This window comes from Symsagittifera roscoffensis, unplaced genomic scaffold (genome assembly GCF_963678635.1).
Source record: "Symsagittifera roscoffensis unplaced genomic scaffold, txSymRosc1.1 SCAFFOLD_191, whole genome shotgun sequence".
Lineage (NCBI taxonomy): Eukaryota > Metazoa > Xenacoelomorpha > Acoela > Convolutidae > Symsagittifera > Symsagittifera roscoffensis.
Window position 1 is genome coordinate 56,736 of NW_026970653.1, and position 16,551 is coordinate 73,286.

Genomic DNA, 16,551 nt, shown 5'->3' on the forward strand with positions numbered 1-16,551 from the left:
TTCAACTTCCTTCCGTGCCCGGGTCGAGATCCCGCTCAAAAACCGCTCAAGATATGGGCGGTTTGAGCGGTTTTCCAGCAAGATTTGAGCGGTTTTTAAGCGGTTTTTGAGCGGTCTTATAAAAAAACGGATTAAAACCAACAAAAAGGCCTGGAAAAGTGATGTGACGCTAAGATGCATTAAAATACTACCCGGGTTGACCTCCATAAACCGAAAATGCTTATCTTAATTTCCCCCCACCGAATATGCTTATCTTGCAATTTCCCTTTGCAATGATCTTACATCAAATGTATGGAAATATGCTAATCATACAATTTTCATACAATTTCAAAAACCATTAAAAAAGATTCAATATAGTTTCTTTGGCTATTTGAACCAAATAAAACGGTCTGGCAATGAAAAATAACTACGTTTTTTTTGGAAAAAATTAGTTATCCTAAAATTTCCATATATGAAAAATGTATGATCACCATTTTTTCATGAAAAGCAAGATTTTCAGAAACTTGTTAGGACTTGTTTATAAACAAATTTTGATCAGAAATCATATCAATGAACTTTAATTACGTATGTGTTGAATGTTTTCTGTTTTTTTTTGCACGTGTAATATTTCGTTTTTTATAGGAAATGAATTCATGCTGATGACAGAACTTGCTTGAAATTGTGGATAAAAACTGGAGTATGTAAGCTCGGAGAATGTTTGCATCGGGAAAACAGCTTCTTTGGCGTTTGAGACAACTCCTCTCTTATGGTTTTGGTTCAACGGGGAGTAGGCTTCGGAAATTGTTGCTCTCTCAAGAGTTGAGGAGATTCGCCTTCAGACCTCTAAAACCCTCTGATTTTTCTGTTGGTTCTCTTCTCTGTTAAGAGATTGCACGTCTTATGGGTACCTTTAAACGCTAATTGAGCCTCATTTGATTTTTCAAAAAATGCCTATATTACAATTTCCATAAATGAAAAAAAAATGTTTAACCAACAATTTCCATATATGAAAAAATGCTCATTCTAGAGCTTAATTTTACAATTTTCTGAGTCTATGTAACTGTAGGAAATTGTAGGATAAGCATTTGTGGTCAACCCGGCTATCTACAATTTAAAAAAAGTGCTTAACCGTTCTCAACTCAAGCAAAATTTTTTTCGATGTCTTGACCAAAAGCAATGTGAGCGATTTTTTTTCAAATGCTCGAGCAAAATAACCACTGGAAAATGTGTAAGTATGTGTATGTATGTATGTATGTATGTATGTATGTATGTATGTATGTATGTATGTATGTATGTATGTATGTATGTATGTATGTATGTATGTATGTATGTATGTATGTATGTATGTGTGTATTCATGTGTGTATAGATGTATGTACGTGTCTTTGTATATATCTATGAGCGATTTTTTATATTAAAAAAACGCTCAAAAAACCGCTAAAAATTTGAGCGGTTTGAACGGTTTTTTTTAGACAATTACGCTCAAAATCTTGCTTCTAAATAAGCGGTTTGAGCAGTTTTTGAACGGTTTGTCTAAAAAAACGCTCAAAAACCGCGCAAAATTTGAACGGTTTTGAGCGGTTTATCTAAAAAAAAACGTTCAAAAACCGCTCAAATCTTGCGCGGTTTTTGAGCGGTTTTTTCTAGATAAACCAATCAAAACCATTCAAATCTTGCGCGGTTATTGGGCGATTTTTTTAGACAAACCGCCCAAACTGCTCATCTTGAAGCAAGATTTTGAGCGTAATTGTCTAAAAAAACCGCTCAAATCGCTCAAATCTTGCTTCAAATTAGGTGAAAAATCTCAACTCGGGTGCTGTTTTGTGAATGTCAGTCGTGTCCTTATTGTTCAACAAAACATTCTCACATAGTCCACTTCTTCCTTATTCATCCTAAAGTCGCTGAACCTTGAATTTTTCGATTGGCGACTAAACAGGTTGTTTTTTGAAACAAAAACTTTTAGTAAGCTCATTTAGGTTCATTATCCTAAAATTAGCTATTACCTCATGATTTGGTTCTAACATTTTCCTGTGTTCTAAGGTTATTGGAAAACTGGCCTGGTTTATAGATTTTTTAAACTGGTGTCTTTTTATGCTCCCTTTTGAGATCCTCTATCGGATTCACGCTTTTGTTCACAAAAATTGTCTTGTTCAAATTTTTTTTTAGAAAAAAGTCCTGCTTTAGAATAACTCTGCTTTAGAATGATCAGAGTTGTGAAGATTATCGACGACTGGGAAGCTCAACTAGAGATGTCTTCCTCGCAACTGCCCCGAGATAATCAGCGTTGTGCGAGTTACATAGATTGCCCCGTGGTTTGCGGCAGCCAGTGGGATGTTGTTGGGCACGAAGTCCAATCTGTCGAAGCCCATGTCCTTCCACATGTTCATAGGAGGAATGACGCTGACCTTCAATTCCTTGACCTATTGATATATATTAAAATATTTATATTCTACATATGTATACGTCCATGCAATTAACTGACATCAGTTCCAACTTCAAACTACTACTTTTGGAAGCATCGTTTTCCTCTTTTTAATTTAGTTTTCTTTTTTTTGTGATCTTTCTAATCCAATGCATTTCCTCTTTTTGGCATGTTCTCACTACATTTTGTAACGCAGTCCTAGTCGCCAGATTTATTTAAAGTGTGGCTGAAGTCACCATGTCCGAACCTAATGTGATTTTCCTCGGCAACCGACTTCTTTTTCGTTGCGAAGTTCATTTTAAGTTCCTTCCCTCTTTCTGGCCCCAGCTTCATTCATCAAACTTGCCTGGCTAAACTTCACTTCATGTCCGGGTGCTTTGATTTTAACTGTCTTTCAAGGTTACAGAAGAAGCAACACTGGTAAAATTTCATAATAAGTTCCCTGTCGTTTTCTTCATGATCCGCTTATATCGCGTCTTAGTTGTCGATGCTTTGTTTGTCCTTAGGACAAGCTGGTACGTGGTAGTCCAAAGAGCCACAACATGCGCAAGATAATTTTTTGTTTGTGCCAATCCTCTCTAAAATCATCTCATCAGGATTGCTGCTCTTTGTCACTGTTTCCCGAGCCAAAACGATTCATTGAAGGCTCGAAAATTATCCGTACTTTGTCTCCCTGATTTGCCCATTTTGACATAACACAATTCAGGTGTAAATTCGAGGTTACTAGTAATTTCCTTGTATTCTAGCTTCTTTGATAGATTCTCCTCTTCGAAGTGAAGCGTCAGCACTTCCATCCAGTGTCCATGCAGTTGTCTACCTTGTCCTTTTATCGCGTTAATTTTTTGAGAGTTCGCTTTTTCAATGGATTTTAAGAGAACCTGGCAAGCGTTTCAAACATTGAACCGTATATATTGGTGTTATATGACATTGTAGAGAAATCTGGTTCAATTAGGGCCAGTTTATCCCTGAATAAGGCCGCGTGGGATTCGTACAGTTCTAGTTTGGAGGCGCCGCTCCGAGGCCTCCCCTTCTTGCTTACTCTTCGTTGCTGCCTTTATCTTTAAGATTAATTGCCAGACACTCCGAGGTCCTCGAAATCGCGCGGTCTCGCATGAGTCAATGTGTCTCTGCTCCTTGCTGGTACAGGTCGTGTTGGGTCAGATAACTTGTTTGAGTCGCGTTATTTTGCCCTCCATTGCTATCCATGCTGCCTTTATTTCTTTGTTTAATTGCGATCTCTGTTGTGCCACGGACTTCCTTTGTTGATGCGTTTCTTGTCCAAATTACCTGGCAAAATACCGAAATATTGCTTTTAGAGGGTTGACTATCTCTCAGCTTAAACTTTTATGTACTACCCGTGTATAGCCTAGTCTTCTACTTGGCTCAAAAAATGAACCCTTTCAATCTATGTTCAGCTTTTAATATAAGTATACAGAAGACCGGCAAACATTTTTTGCTGCCTTTTCATTTCTGATTTTCTAAGTAACTTAGTAACTTACACACAGTAACTTACAGCAGTACATCCAATAAGCTGGCATCGCTTTTTCCTGTTCAAATCAAGAACAATTTTCAAATTTTTCATGTGAATGTTAAATTCTAATTAAAACAAAATCACCGTAGGTTGATAATTGCGCAAAATTCAATAAAAGTAGCAGTGATGTTTTATGTAAAATGGAGTTGAAACCTAGTTCTTACAGGAAAAGATTTCGCTCAAATGGATTTGTCCAATAAACAATATAAAGGACAGCTATTGTCTTGTTGTTAGTGCACGTACCAAGTTCTTTTTTTTATCTGTCCTGGGATGGATTTTCGAGTTTTCCTTCAATATAGCCCAAGGCAATCTCTGATTGAAAATTGAAATCAAAGGTTAACCTGACTGATCAAGGTCTTCTTCTAATGTCCCCGGATTGCCTAAGCGGTTTTGTTAGGTAACTCAATGCAATCAATAAATTCAAGTACTCTGATACACCCTATTTAATTTCTAAAATTGATGCAGGTTCATTGGTTTAGACTCAATTTTTTTGGATTGGCAACAGCTCAAAAAATGCAGAAATTTTTTGTGGGCAAAGAGTCGGCTGTGGCTGATAAAACTTTGTTGCGAGATACATATCTTGCTTATTTTTTTGAGAAGGGAATACAAATCTTGCGAAAATCTTGTGAAACGATTGCAGTTTTTTTTAAATGATACTTGTGAGATGTGAATTCCAAGATCACTGAGGTTGTCATGAGGTGACCTTCGGTACCTCGTTCCTAACGTGCTCTTTTTGCAGTATCTTTGCAGTTCGTGATGTTATTAGCCTTTGGTCAAGGTCAGCGGAGGCATATGTTGAGTGCCACGTTGAACGTGGTCACTCTCTAGATTATCTACATCGATATTAGATGTTGTCATTTTTCCTTAATGTAAAATCTCAGTCGAAAGACATTTCATTATTCTTGTTAAACTGAGACCGAGTATCTGATTACACTATTCCTTGAAAACAACTATCTAACTAATAACTAATTTACATTTCACTTTACAACCAAGTTTTGAGTTAGTATTCCTCGGCAAATGTCATGGCACAGCCAGCAGCTGCTGTGAATGAAGACAGAACTGACCTGTTAGGTATACCTCCCTTCTGGGCGAAACCATCTATTAACCTACCGTTTCTGTGGAAGTCGTTGATTGATCACTTTTTCTTAGCAGTTGGACTCAAAGATAACGTTAACCCACAGGACCTTCTTGCCGAGCCCGCGGAGATTATTGATGAACCTCCTCCGAAACCAGAAACTGTTGGCACTGGAAAAGATGCAGAGGAGGCCAATGCTCGAGTCCTCAGGGATCAAGCAGCTGTCCGAAGAGCGAATGAGTGGAACCTTGAGCGTAGGAGGAAAGGTCTACGGATAATTTATAACTGGTTCTATCATGAGACGGAGGCTCGATTAAAATCACGGTTGTTTTTCTTGCTGGGTAACGAAGGCAAGAGGCGGTTTGCGGACTCATTTCCTTATATAGATATCAGCGTTACCTCATTCAGGGAATTTCACACTAACCGTGAAACGTTGTTTAAAGTGAAACGTGATTGCACAGTCGAACGGATAAAGCTGTATAACACATTATTTAGGCTAGATAATGACATTTTTCATCTTTCTATGCTCGGCTAAGTGCTCAGGTTGCATTATGTAATTGGCCAAATGCCTAAGAGAAGGAGATTTTCAAAGACCTCTTCATTGGGAGAATTTGTGATGTAGACTTCCAACAACAGCTCATTAAAGCCAAGACGGATTTAGGCAATACTTTTAAACTTGTGTTGGAATGGGAGAAGGGAGCAAGCACGTCAGCTCAATTTCAGAAGCTACTTCCTCATAATCAAGATTCGAATACCAGCAGAGTTAAACAAGAACAAGCCTTTTCTATTCAGTTGTCTAGAAGAAAACGCAATGGTCCTCAGAACCAAGCGAATCGTCAAAATAACCAAGGCAACCAAGGCAATAAACTTTGTTACTTCTGCGGTAATCTTTTCAGTCTAGATCACAGAAAGTCTTGCCCAGCTCGGGAAGTTAAGTGTAACCTCTGTAAAAAGCGTGGCCATTTCGCAAAGTGTTGCAACTCGTCAAAGCGGAGGGTGAACTTGGTTCAGGAAGAACAGGAATTGCCCAGCCACTCAGTAGATTGTAACTTCCTAGATGTTGACTATGATAGCGAATCGGAGTATTGCGTCTTCCAATTAGAAGATATAGGGCTAATCAACATCATTGAAATGCTCAAACCAGCTGGAGGCAAACCCGGGAGTCTCAGCATTCAACTCCGTCAAGTCCTAGTTTTTTTATTCCACATGATACAGGAAGCCCAGTCTCGTTCCTCAACAAACGTATTTTCAACCTTTTACTACAACGAAGTCCATTCATTCTTTTTCGGGAGTTTGCAAGGCACCCAATCGAAACAACTTATGTGGATTATAATAAACGTCCCAACCGCTTATTGGGCTCGATCACTATTCCTATCTCTTCTAATGGTTGGAAAATTGAAGATGCTACTTTTCTCATTTCTAAAAACCGGACACGCAATCTTCTGGGTCTGGAATTCCATGAGAAGTTGGTGATGGTGACTACCCAGTTGCGGGCAGAACACATTCATCTTCTTGGAGACACGCCGCATAATCCAATATCGGACCACTGGAGATCGTATTTTGCTAAACGGTACGCTCTTGTATTTAATCGTCTTGGTAGATCAAAGAATCACAAAGTTTATACTAACTTCAAAGTCCCTCTTATTCCTCGGCAAGTCAAAGGTCGTAAAGTTCCGATACACATTCAGGGCAGAGTCGCGGACTAAATCAAGACCCTAGTGAAAAATGGTCATAATACGAAACTGATAAGTGTACGACTGATCTTTTTATTGCACCCATTGTGTTGACTGCCAAGAAGGTTGGTTCAATGAAACTGGCTCTTAAGGCCAAACCGATGAATGCACAAATCTACAAAAAATAAGTATCAGATACCGAATAAACACGAACTCATTGACTCAGTGGCTCAAATGATTACCAAAGATGTTACTGTTAAGGTTTGGTTCACATCAATGTACTTGAAGTATGCTTTTAGCCAGTTGCCTTTATCGTTGATTACTAGTAATTATTGCAAATTTAACATCCTATGTGGCGAAGCAACTGGGACGTACAGATTTAAAACTGGATTTTACGGCTTAACCGATATGCCAACCGAATTACAGAAGGCAATGGATTGTACCTTACAGGGCTTAGATGGTGTTATTTGTTATTTGGACGATATCCTGGTGGTCACGAAAAGGGATGTTGAAGATCACAAAGCGCGTGTAGAGGTAGTGATGAAAAGACTCGAAGTGTGAGTTTTCGGTTAATCAATCAACTTGGTTAGGTTACGAAATCAACGAGGAAGGTTACTCTCTAAACTTTCGAAAACTGAACCGATTCAATCACTCACTCCTCCGAAAACATTAAAGCAGTTAAGCTCGTTTATGGGTACCCTGAAACATTAACAACGGTTTATCCCTGACCTACACACTCACACAGTGCATTTTCGGTAATCGCTAAAATCTTGTAATGAACAGTCTTTCATGTGGGGGAAGGAACAAAAAATTTCTTTAAGAATATCATTAATCTGATTGCTAAAAATCCCAGTCTCTTTCATTATGACTCTTCTAGGAAATCCAGAGTCATAATGGATTAAGAGCTTCCCTTGAGCAAGAGATTGAACCTGATGACCTGAGCTTTTTCGAACATTCTTATTAGGAAATCGTTTCCAAATACTGTCTGACCATAAAGCTATAAACTCTGCTTTAAATAAAAATTACAATAACAAGTCATATCAGTCTTGTCTGTCCAGGTGGGTCGATAGCTTGCTACCCTTTGATTTTGAAGTCGTACATGTTCCTGAGGTTACGTTAGGCATTGTTGATTACATTTCTCGTTATCCTACTCAATTTTCTCAATACAATGAACTTTTAGTCTATTGAGGTTTTTACAAAAGTCGTAAGTTTTATCAATTCCGCTGTTTTATCAGAGCGGAGGACTAGGTCTCGTTCTCATCCTCAAGAGGGCGTCGCGTTTGTAGCGAGGGTTTGTTACATTCCGCTAGTTCATCGTCATTCTCCGGTAGGGGGCGTTGATGAAAGTACTCAGCGGCGTAACCAATCAAAACGCGTTATGCAAATTCGCCAATCTAATTCCTCATCTATAGAGGGCGTTGAGTTATGCCCTGATCGAGTTGACCAATCAAAAAACAGTATGCTAGCTAAAAAATGAAATCCCGAAACTCTCGCTCAAGATCATTGTATCCCACCTGAAACTTTACAAAACAGTCACCACTTCATGATATCTCTACAAAGTTCAAAAAATCTAAAGTCAAATCTGTCTATGATGAATCAACCGCAACCACCGCCACCAATTACCGAAGTGAATGATCTTAATAATACTAATACTTATGTCTCTCTTCACTCAAATACTATACTTAATTCGACGGCCGAACAGACTGACTCGTTAATTTTTGTGGAAAACTTTCCCATCAATTCGCCCATTTTCTCTCGACCAAGCCTTTGCCCCCCGCTACAATCTCGCCAGATGGGCAGGTTGTCCTGAATTGACCAGATTCGCCAGCACAACTGGACAAAAGAGCGGGCCACTAGAACTCGGATTGTCGCTGCACGGATCAACTCTCGAAAGGAAGGGCATGCTCAGTTGTTGGAAGCGCTGCGGAGGTGCCGTTTGTCCAAACCAGGGAATATACAAACAGCCTCTAAATCTAAAAAGGGTATAGTGGGCTTTCCGGGCCTCTTTGATGCGGATCTTCTGGCGGAGTTAACAGAGGAAGATAGGTTTTTTGGTCCCATGAAGCATGCCATTATAAACAAGGATGTTACTTCATTTAACAAACTAGTATCGTACATGGCCCAGATCTGGACTAAAGCTGCGGTGGTCAACGATTGATAGCGAACAACAAACTCGCAATCCCAGGTCCTTGAGGAAGGCTGTTCTTGCCAGACTGCATCGCTCTCATCCGGGCCAGGAGGTGATGATGTGGGCCTCAGAGTACATTTGGTGGCCATTTCTAAATCGACAGAGCACGTAGAGCACGTTGTTTGGTAAGAATCTTAAAGCATTCAACGCGGCGCACTCTCTTCCCTACTTGTTGAGTCCTAATCAAGAGTTCAGTTAGATTTTACTGGTCCTATCTTGGATGAAAAAGGCAATAAAAGTTTTCTTCTAGTTGCTATTGACCGCTTCTCTAAGTTTCCTTCTGTTCTTGTCACGAAAACAACGGGAGCGAAAAAAGTCGTTAAATTCCTTGAATCCTATAGACGTATCCATGGCATACCGCTATCAATCAAGACTGATCATGGGTCTGGGTTTAAGAATGATATAGTGAAACATTATTGTTCTAGTCGAGGCATTGTTCATATTGTCTCTGCGGTTGGAGATCTTCGAGGCAGTGGTTTGGCTGAGCGTTCGATACAAACGATTGAACGTAAATTGGGTACAGAAAATTTTGATGCTAATTTTAATAACTTGAAATCAACGATTCAACAAAATGTTTAAGATATACGTAAAAGCAAACACGCAGTGCTTAAAAAATCGCCCCTCGAACTACATTTTGGTAGAAAACCAAATACTGAGTAAATTCAAGCGTTTCATAATGTTTTTAAACATGCTACTTCAACTGATGGACTTGAATATAACCTCCTCACGCCGGATCAGATTGCCATTCAAGATTACAGCAGGGATCGTGCCAAAGTTGTTCCGAGAGGCAGCGCAAGTCCTACCATTACTCCTCGCTTTAACCCGATGTTCTCGTTGAATTGCAACGTCGCAGATAGTGAGCCGAACCAGGCTTTAGCGGATCTCGTGCGGGCAGCCCATACGTGACCCCAGTGTAAAAGAGACCATCCAGCTAAGAGCGGCAGGTTGGTGCTCAAGGAGTTGTCCAGCCGGCACTCGGATCTCGCGCATTCTCTTAAAACTGGCCTCACCCGAAAAACTCTAAGACTTTACGAACTTGTGTCCAGCCCGACACCCCAAGCCCTTTCTAATAGTCAACGGAAAATTCTCACTCAGCAAGCTCGTCGTCCTACCAAAACAACTAAATCGGAAAAACTTCTTTTGAATGATCCTAAGCGGGTTAAAATCATTAGAAAAATCCTTGATAGACAATCGGACAAAACTTTATTTGAAACCGCGAAGTGCAAGATTAATCAAATAACGGATCATAACTACGTCACTGATCGAAAGTCTATCGAAAAATTATTTGCCTTAAACCTAACTTTCGTTATGACATTTCAGTTGGCCAAAACACATTAGGTGATCGTCTACCAGCCTCGGCATTTGCTAGCGTTATCAAGAGGGCTGCTCCCAGGTCCCAACCGCTGATGATGGACCAACGTCCAAATAACCCGATCTTATCCGACCCGATAGTGGTCGACCTAACTGTGGATTCCTCTAGTGAAGGTTCTTCGGGGTCCAGCAACCCTCAGTTGGTACGAGAATCTACTCCTCAAATGTCTTCGGATTCGCCGCCGGTCAAATTTTTCAAGCCTTCGGCATCCCTTACTCAGTTGCCCAGCACAACATTACCACCTACTACGGTCACTACTACTACTTCGGTGCCCAGTTCATGCGAGGCCCAACTTACTGGCTGTTGCGCGCAGGACACTGCAAAAGAGTCTTCAACTCCCGCCATTACTACTAGAAAGGCTCAAGTGCGAACCACTCTGGATGATAGTTCCTAATTACGATCCTATCCTCGTACCCCTCGTTATCTCTTCCTGCTCAACCGGTAAACGGAGAATCGGAGGCGATCCGCTCCGCCTCGCGCAGTAAAAACCCACCCACTTCTTCGGCGATCCATTGCGCCACTCAGTAAAGCTAGTGGAGGAGGACCACCCTGCTCAACTGAAGGTTCAGGATTCAGTTCCACTAATTGTTTCGTCTCCGCGTAAGCAACTTATTAGGGACCGTCCTCATAATACTGTGCTTGATGTGCCTTTTCATTCCTTCGCGGATGTCAAATAAACCCTATGTAATGAGTGACAACAAACGATCAAAAAACTTTTGAAAACTCGTATAAACTTTCTTGCATTCAGTCAATTTTTTTCCGAGTCACTCAGCCTTAGACTGTAAAAGGGGTGCTACTGAGCTTGTGCTCATCTTAGTGTCTCTTATTTGTTTTTGTACTTAATTTTGTCATGATACCTTAAAAAAAATTTCCTCGCGCGGGGAATGTCACGAGGTGACCTTCGGTACTTCGTTCCCGACGTGTTCTATTTGCAGTATCTCTGCAGTTCGTGATGTTATTAGCCTTTGGTCAAGGTCAGCGGAGGTATATGTAAAATCTCAGTCGAAAGACATTTCGTTATTCATGTTAAATTGATACCGAGTGTCTGATTACACTATTCCTTGAAACCAACTATCTAACTAATAACTAATTTACATTTCATTTTACAACCAAGTTTTGAGTTAGTATTCCTCGGCAAATGTCATGGCGCAGCCAGCAGTTCCAGTGAAACAAGACAGAACTGACCTGTTAGGTATACCTCCCTTCTGGGCGAAACCATCTATTAACCTACCGTTTCTGTGGAAGTCGTTGATTGGTCACTTTTTCTTAGCAGTTGGACTCAAAGATAACGTTAACCCACAGGACCTTCTTGCCGAGCCCGCGGAGATTATTGATGAACCTCCTCCGAAACCAGAAACCGTTGGCACTGGAAAAGATGCAGCGGAGGCCAATGCTCGAGTCCTCAGGGATCAAGCAGCTGTCCGAAGAGCGAACGAGTGGAACCTTGAGCGTGGGAAGAAAAGTCCACGGATAATTCATAACTCGTTCTATCATACGACGGAGGCTCGATTAAAATCACGGCTTTGATTATAAGTATACTGAAGACCGTCAAACATTTTTTGCTGCCTTTTCATTCCTGATTTTCTAAGTAACTCAGTAACTTACACACAATAAGTTACAACAGTACCATCCAATAAGCTGGCATCGTTTTTTCCTGTTCAAATTAAATTAACAATTCTCAAGTTTTTCGTGTGTATGTTAAATTTATATGAAACAAAATCACCGTAGGTTAAAACTTGCGCAAAATTCTATAAAAGTAGCAGTGATGTCTTATGTAAAATGGAGTTGAAACCTAGTTCTTACAGGAAACAGATTTCGCTCGAATGGAATTGTCCAATAAACAATATCAAGGACAGCTATTGTCTTGTTGTTAGTGCACGCACCAAGTTCTTTTTTTATGTGTCCTGGGATGGATTTTTGAGTTTTCCTTCAATATAGCCCAAGGCAATCTCTGATTGGAAATTGAAATCAAAGGTTAACCTGACTGAGTGCTTCATCAAGGTCTTCTTCTAATGTCCCCGGATTGCCTAAGCGGTTTTATTAGGTAACTCAATGCAATCCAAGATTTTTTCAATAAATTCAAAAACTCTGATACAGCCTATTTAATTTCTAAAATTGATGCAGGTTCATTGGTTTAGATTAAATTTTTTTGGATTGGCAACAGCTCAAAAAATGCAGAAATTTTTTGTGGGCAAAGAGTCGGCTGTGACTGATAAAATTTTGTTGCGAGATACATATCTTGCTTATATTTTTTGAGAAGGGAATACAAATCTTGCGAAAATCTTGTGAAACGGTTGCATTTTTTTTAAATGCTTTTTGTGAGAAAGGAATTCCAAGATCACTGAGGTTGTCATGAGGTGACCTTCGGTACCTCGTTCCTAACGTGCTCTTTTTGCAGTATCTTTGCAGTTCGTGATGTTATTAGCCTTTGGTCAAGGTCAGCGGAGGCATATGTTGAGTGCCACGTTGAACATGGTCACTCTCTAGATTATCTACATCGATATTAGATGTTGTCATTTTTCCTTTATGTAAAATCTCAATCGAAAGACATTTCATTATTCATGTTAAACTGATACCGAGTATCTGATTAAACTATTCCTTGAAACCAACTATCTAACTAATATCTAATTTACCTTTCACTTTGCAACCAAGTTTTGAGTTAGTATTCCGCGGCAAATATCAGAGGTAATCAAAGAAGTTGAAATTATTTTCAAGGCAATTTGGTTTTCCCCGCTCCAATTTTTTCATCTGTGATCTTCAACTAACTTTGGTTTCGTATGTATAAATGATTAAAATATTGAATATTTGCAAATAATAGTTTTCCAGCATTGTGGCAGTTAACATCACCATGAATGCTGACCATCACAGAAAAAAAACTCATTTTTTGTCAAAAATGCTCCTTCACAAGGACGGAAAATTTATGTAACACTGATCACAAAATATCATGATAAAAACTAAAAGTAGATTTTTTCTTAGTTTTAGCAATAATGACTGTAACAGGTGTAATGTCTGCTACTTGCTCTGTCACCCGATAAAGCACCTAATTTTTTTTAAAACCGATATTTTCTTTTTTTAACAACGTATCCATAAACTGATGTCACAGACATTTCATCCAAAACCTACATCAACCCTTAACCAATTGAGCAAATCCACACTCGTCCATTCAATCATCAGAGTTTATTTTATCTCTTGACTAAGTTATATCTATATCTCCGAGCAACATTTAGGGTACACCTCATCGATAACCAGACCAGGCTCAGTGCAGATATTATCTGCATCGTTGTTTGGAGCAGACTGGAATGGAACCTGGTTGAATACATTTCCAGTGGGTCCATAGTGACACACAAATTTGGTCGACACTTCCGTCTGCTCCGAGTCTTCGCACCTGGCCTGGGCACATCCCAGAATTTCGCTGTCGGCCCAGATCATTTGGGTGAAGTTGAGATAATGCACGTCATCTGGAACAAGAAAGAACAACAGCTATTACAGTTACAAATCCATGTTGTTTCAGAACCCATGAATAAATTCAACCCGAGTGTTCTTTTGTCGGTAGAATTTAGATGTAAATTAAAGTATATGCTCTTAGTTTTTTTGGTAATAGGCTTGCCTACATTTTTTTCAAAAGAACATTACGTTGTTTTTTCAAGACATTTGCTTATAATGACAATATCATGTTTCTAAGTCTTTTATTTCGCGGAGTGACAAACTTATTTTGCATCAAGTAAAGTAGCTGTTTATCAAGAAACCGGATAGATTGGACGGACAGTGTTTATAGTAGAAACAACTGGGCATTAAACTTACCTCTGCAGCTGTGGTTTTCCCATTCATATTTGTGCACTTCACTGTACCATTTATTCACCAATGCGACGACGTTTCGATCTTCTGAGAACCCGTCTGCAAAGTACAAATTCTCCCCTATAGGCCCTATCTCGTTTTCCAGCAGACCACCGCGGGGTCCATACAAGCCGATGTGGGTTCTACGGCACAACCCGGCTACCTCTTCCGCGGTTTCTTCCAGTCGCGAATCCCAATTAAGGACCCGCATGTTCTGGACCTGACCGCTAAATCTGGTCCCAGTTCGGTCTTTCCATCCCAAATTGTTCCTGTACTTTTTGTGGATATCGAGAATCTCTCGTTTTTGAGTTTCGCTCAGAGGGTCTAAAAACCGGAAAAAGTTTGACAAAAATGTCGATTGCTGTGCAAACAGCTCAGAAGGATCAAATCCCCGTTTTTTTTTTAAAGTATGTGGCGTTTTTGTTCGCGGCGTTTAAAATGAGTCAATAATAAGGCGAGTGATTCTTTACTATAAGCTTGTCTAAAAAGCACAGTTTTTATACTGGTTTTTCTCGACACCGAAAAAAAGTTCTGCAAACCGGTCATTATACGACTGAAAGGGTTTATATATGATAAATCACTCACTTTTTTCTGGCTCTTATTGTGGTAATTGAATTTGGGAGGGGGAAAAGCGAACAAAAGCATGAATTTAAAGCGTACTCGAAAGCCGAGCTCCTTCCGACTTCGTGGTCGGGGCAAAAAGACATGGCTAACCCGCGAAACGTGTTTATAACCAAAGTACTCGAAATTAAAATGATCATTTTTTAAATTTCACAATAAGTGTATGGAACATTCAAATCAAACAGCCAATGTAACATTGAAAGTTTTTACTTTTTCTTGCTACGCTTCCGAATTTCATTTTTATAGCCACTGCCTCATTTAAATGTGCAAAAAAACGAGCACCAACACTCTGAGGCAATCTGTATTTATGGGTCGCGATCAAAAATTTCGGGAGCCTAAATGAAACTCACGAGAAATAGCTGTAAAATTGAGAAGAAGAATGGTAACGGCGCAAATATTATTTCGTGAATAGGTAATCGACATTTTAGTCATTTTTATTCATGTGAAATGAAACATGTGCTAAGCCAAAAATGATTAAGCTACAAAATGGAAAAAAAAGTTTGTCCTTACAAAAACATATGTTCAAGAGATTTTTTCTTTTTCACGACTACCAGAACCCTTCAAGTTCTGAATCAAGTTTCTAACTAAAAATTTCTTCTTTTTATTAAAGTTCGACTTTTTGTTATGTATTGTGCAAACTACAATTATAGCAGATGTTTGCTCGCAATAATTGGAAAAGGAAAACTACAGAATTTTTTATTAAAATTGTAATTCAAACTAGCTTTTGAGAAGGACATTGAACACTTGTGTCTTGAACTCATAATTATGTTTTCATTGAATCTAGGAGGAGTTTGGATGTTCGAATTTGTTGGGAAAACTATAAGCTCGATCTATCTTCTGTTTTTGGTAAACTTAAAAAGCTTTTTTTCGATAAGCTCATTTGAAAAAAAAAACAAGACTGCTCGTATCAGAGCTAAACCTTGAATGTTCCGATTTTAATATTTATGGAGTAGTTGGAAAATGATTAAATCAATTGATGAAATTTTCAAAAAAATAAAACAATTTTATTTAGGTTTTTTTGACAATCATCACCCCACACGCTATGAAAAAAAAATTATTTTACAAATTGCAATAAACAAAATAGAGCGAAGGCTATAAGAACGTTATATAAGGTTAAGACGTGATAATAACATAAAAAAGATCGCGCGTTAATTGTCTCAAGTTGGCCATATTGGCAACCCTTAAGCCCCCATAAATTTACGAAAACACATCACAGTTAAATATCATTTTTTGTTCCGAATTTCGAAGAAAACGGAATAATTATGTTTAGTGCGGTTTTTTATTCAGTCAACTTTCGGCGATTCAAATAATTATTTTTAACAAAAATAAATTTGAGCCCCATTGAAGATGTTAACTCCTCAAAAACGAATTGAAAAGTTTTTTTTCCTCCAATCATTTTTTGCAAAGATTTCGGAGTTCAAAAATTGCCAACATAGCTATGCTCTGGAATATTTTGTGTGCGCGCTTTGAAGAGTTTACTCATATTCTTTAAAGCATAACGCGAATTATTTATGCGTGGCAAATTATCCCGCACAACAATATCATTCCAAATTAAATTGAAGCTAACTAATCGGGCGCATTCAATTCGTGTGATCTGAAATTTCACCTTTGATCTGTGATTTTGTCCAAAAATTTTATTTTTTAAATGTTTATTTTTCCCAAAACTAAATGATATGGATTGAGGCGCAGTCGGAACTTTATGGGGTTTGCCCTGATAACGAGCAGTCTTGTTTTTAAGTTGGAGCTCAACTTAACATTACCTTTCGGTTTGTATAAAAATTCTGTCAAAAATTGCTAGTCAAAAGCTGAAGTTCGCCTAGAGAAAAAAACCACCCGAATACCAATATTTCGTTAATT

General features: G+C 38.9%; 1 protein-coding gene across 1 annotated transcript; it reads right to left on the minus strand.

The window, feature by feature from the left end:
* Window positions 1–13,357: 13,357 nt before the first annotated feature.
* Window positions 13,358–15,371, minus strand: LOC134855894 (uncharacterized). Its single transcript, XM_063872281.1, has 3 exons — window positions 15,045–15,371; window positions 14,041–14,397; window positions 13,358–13,697 (listed from the first exon to the last, which is right to left on the minus strand). The coding sequence occupies exons 1-3, from the start codon at window positions 15,124–15,126 to the stop codon at window positions 13,444–13,446; spliced, it is 693 nt and encodes a 230-aa protein (XP_063728351.1). The 5' UTR covers window positions 15,127–15,371; the 3' UTR covers window positions 13,358–13,443.
* Window positions 15,372–16,551: the final 1,180 nt, after the last annotated feature.

What these genes read in the sequence shown, in the direction of transcription:
- LOC134855894 (XM_063872281.1), bottom strand. Translation starts at nt 15,126, where the DNA reads ATGACTAAAATGTCGATTACCTATTCACGAAATAATATTTGCGCCGTT. An exon ending in CAATTTTACAGCTATTTCTC is followed by an intron (nt 14,398 to 15,044) that starts GTGAGTTTCATT and finishes TCCGGTTTTTAG; the next exon opens with ACCCTCTGAGCGAAACTCAA. An exon ending in GGAAAACCACAGCTGCAGAG is followed by an intron (nt 13,698 to 14,040) that starts GTAAGTTTAATG and finishes TTCTTGTTCCAG; the next exon opens with ATGACGTGCATTATCTCAAC.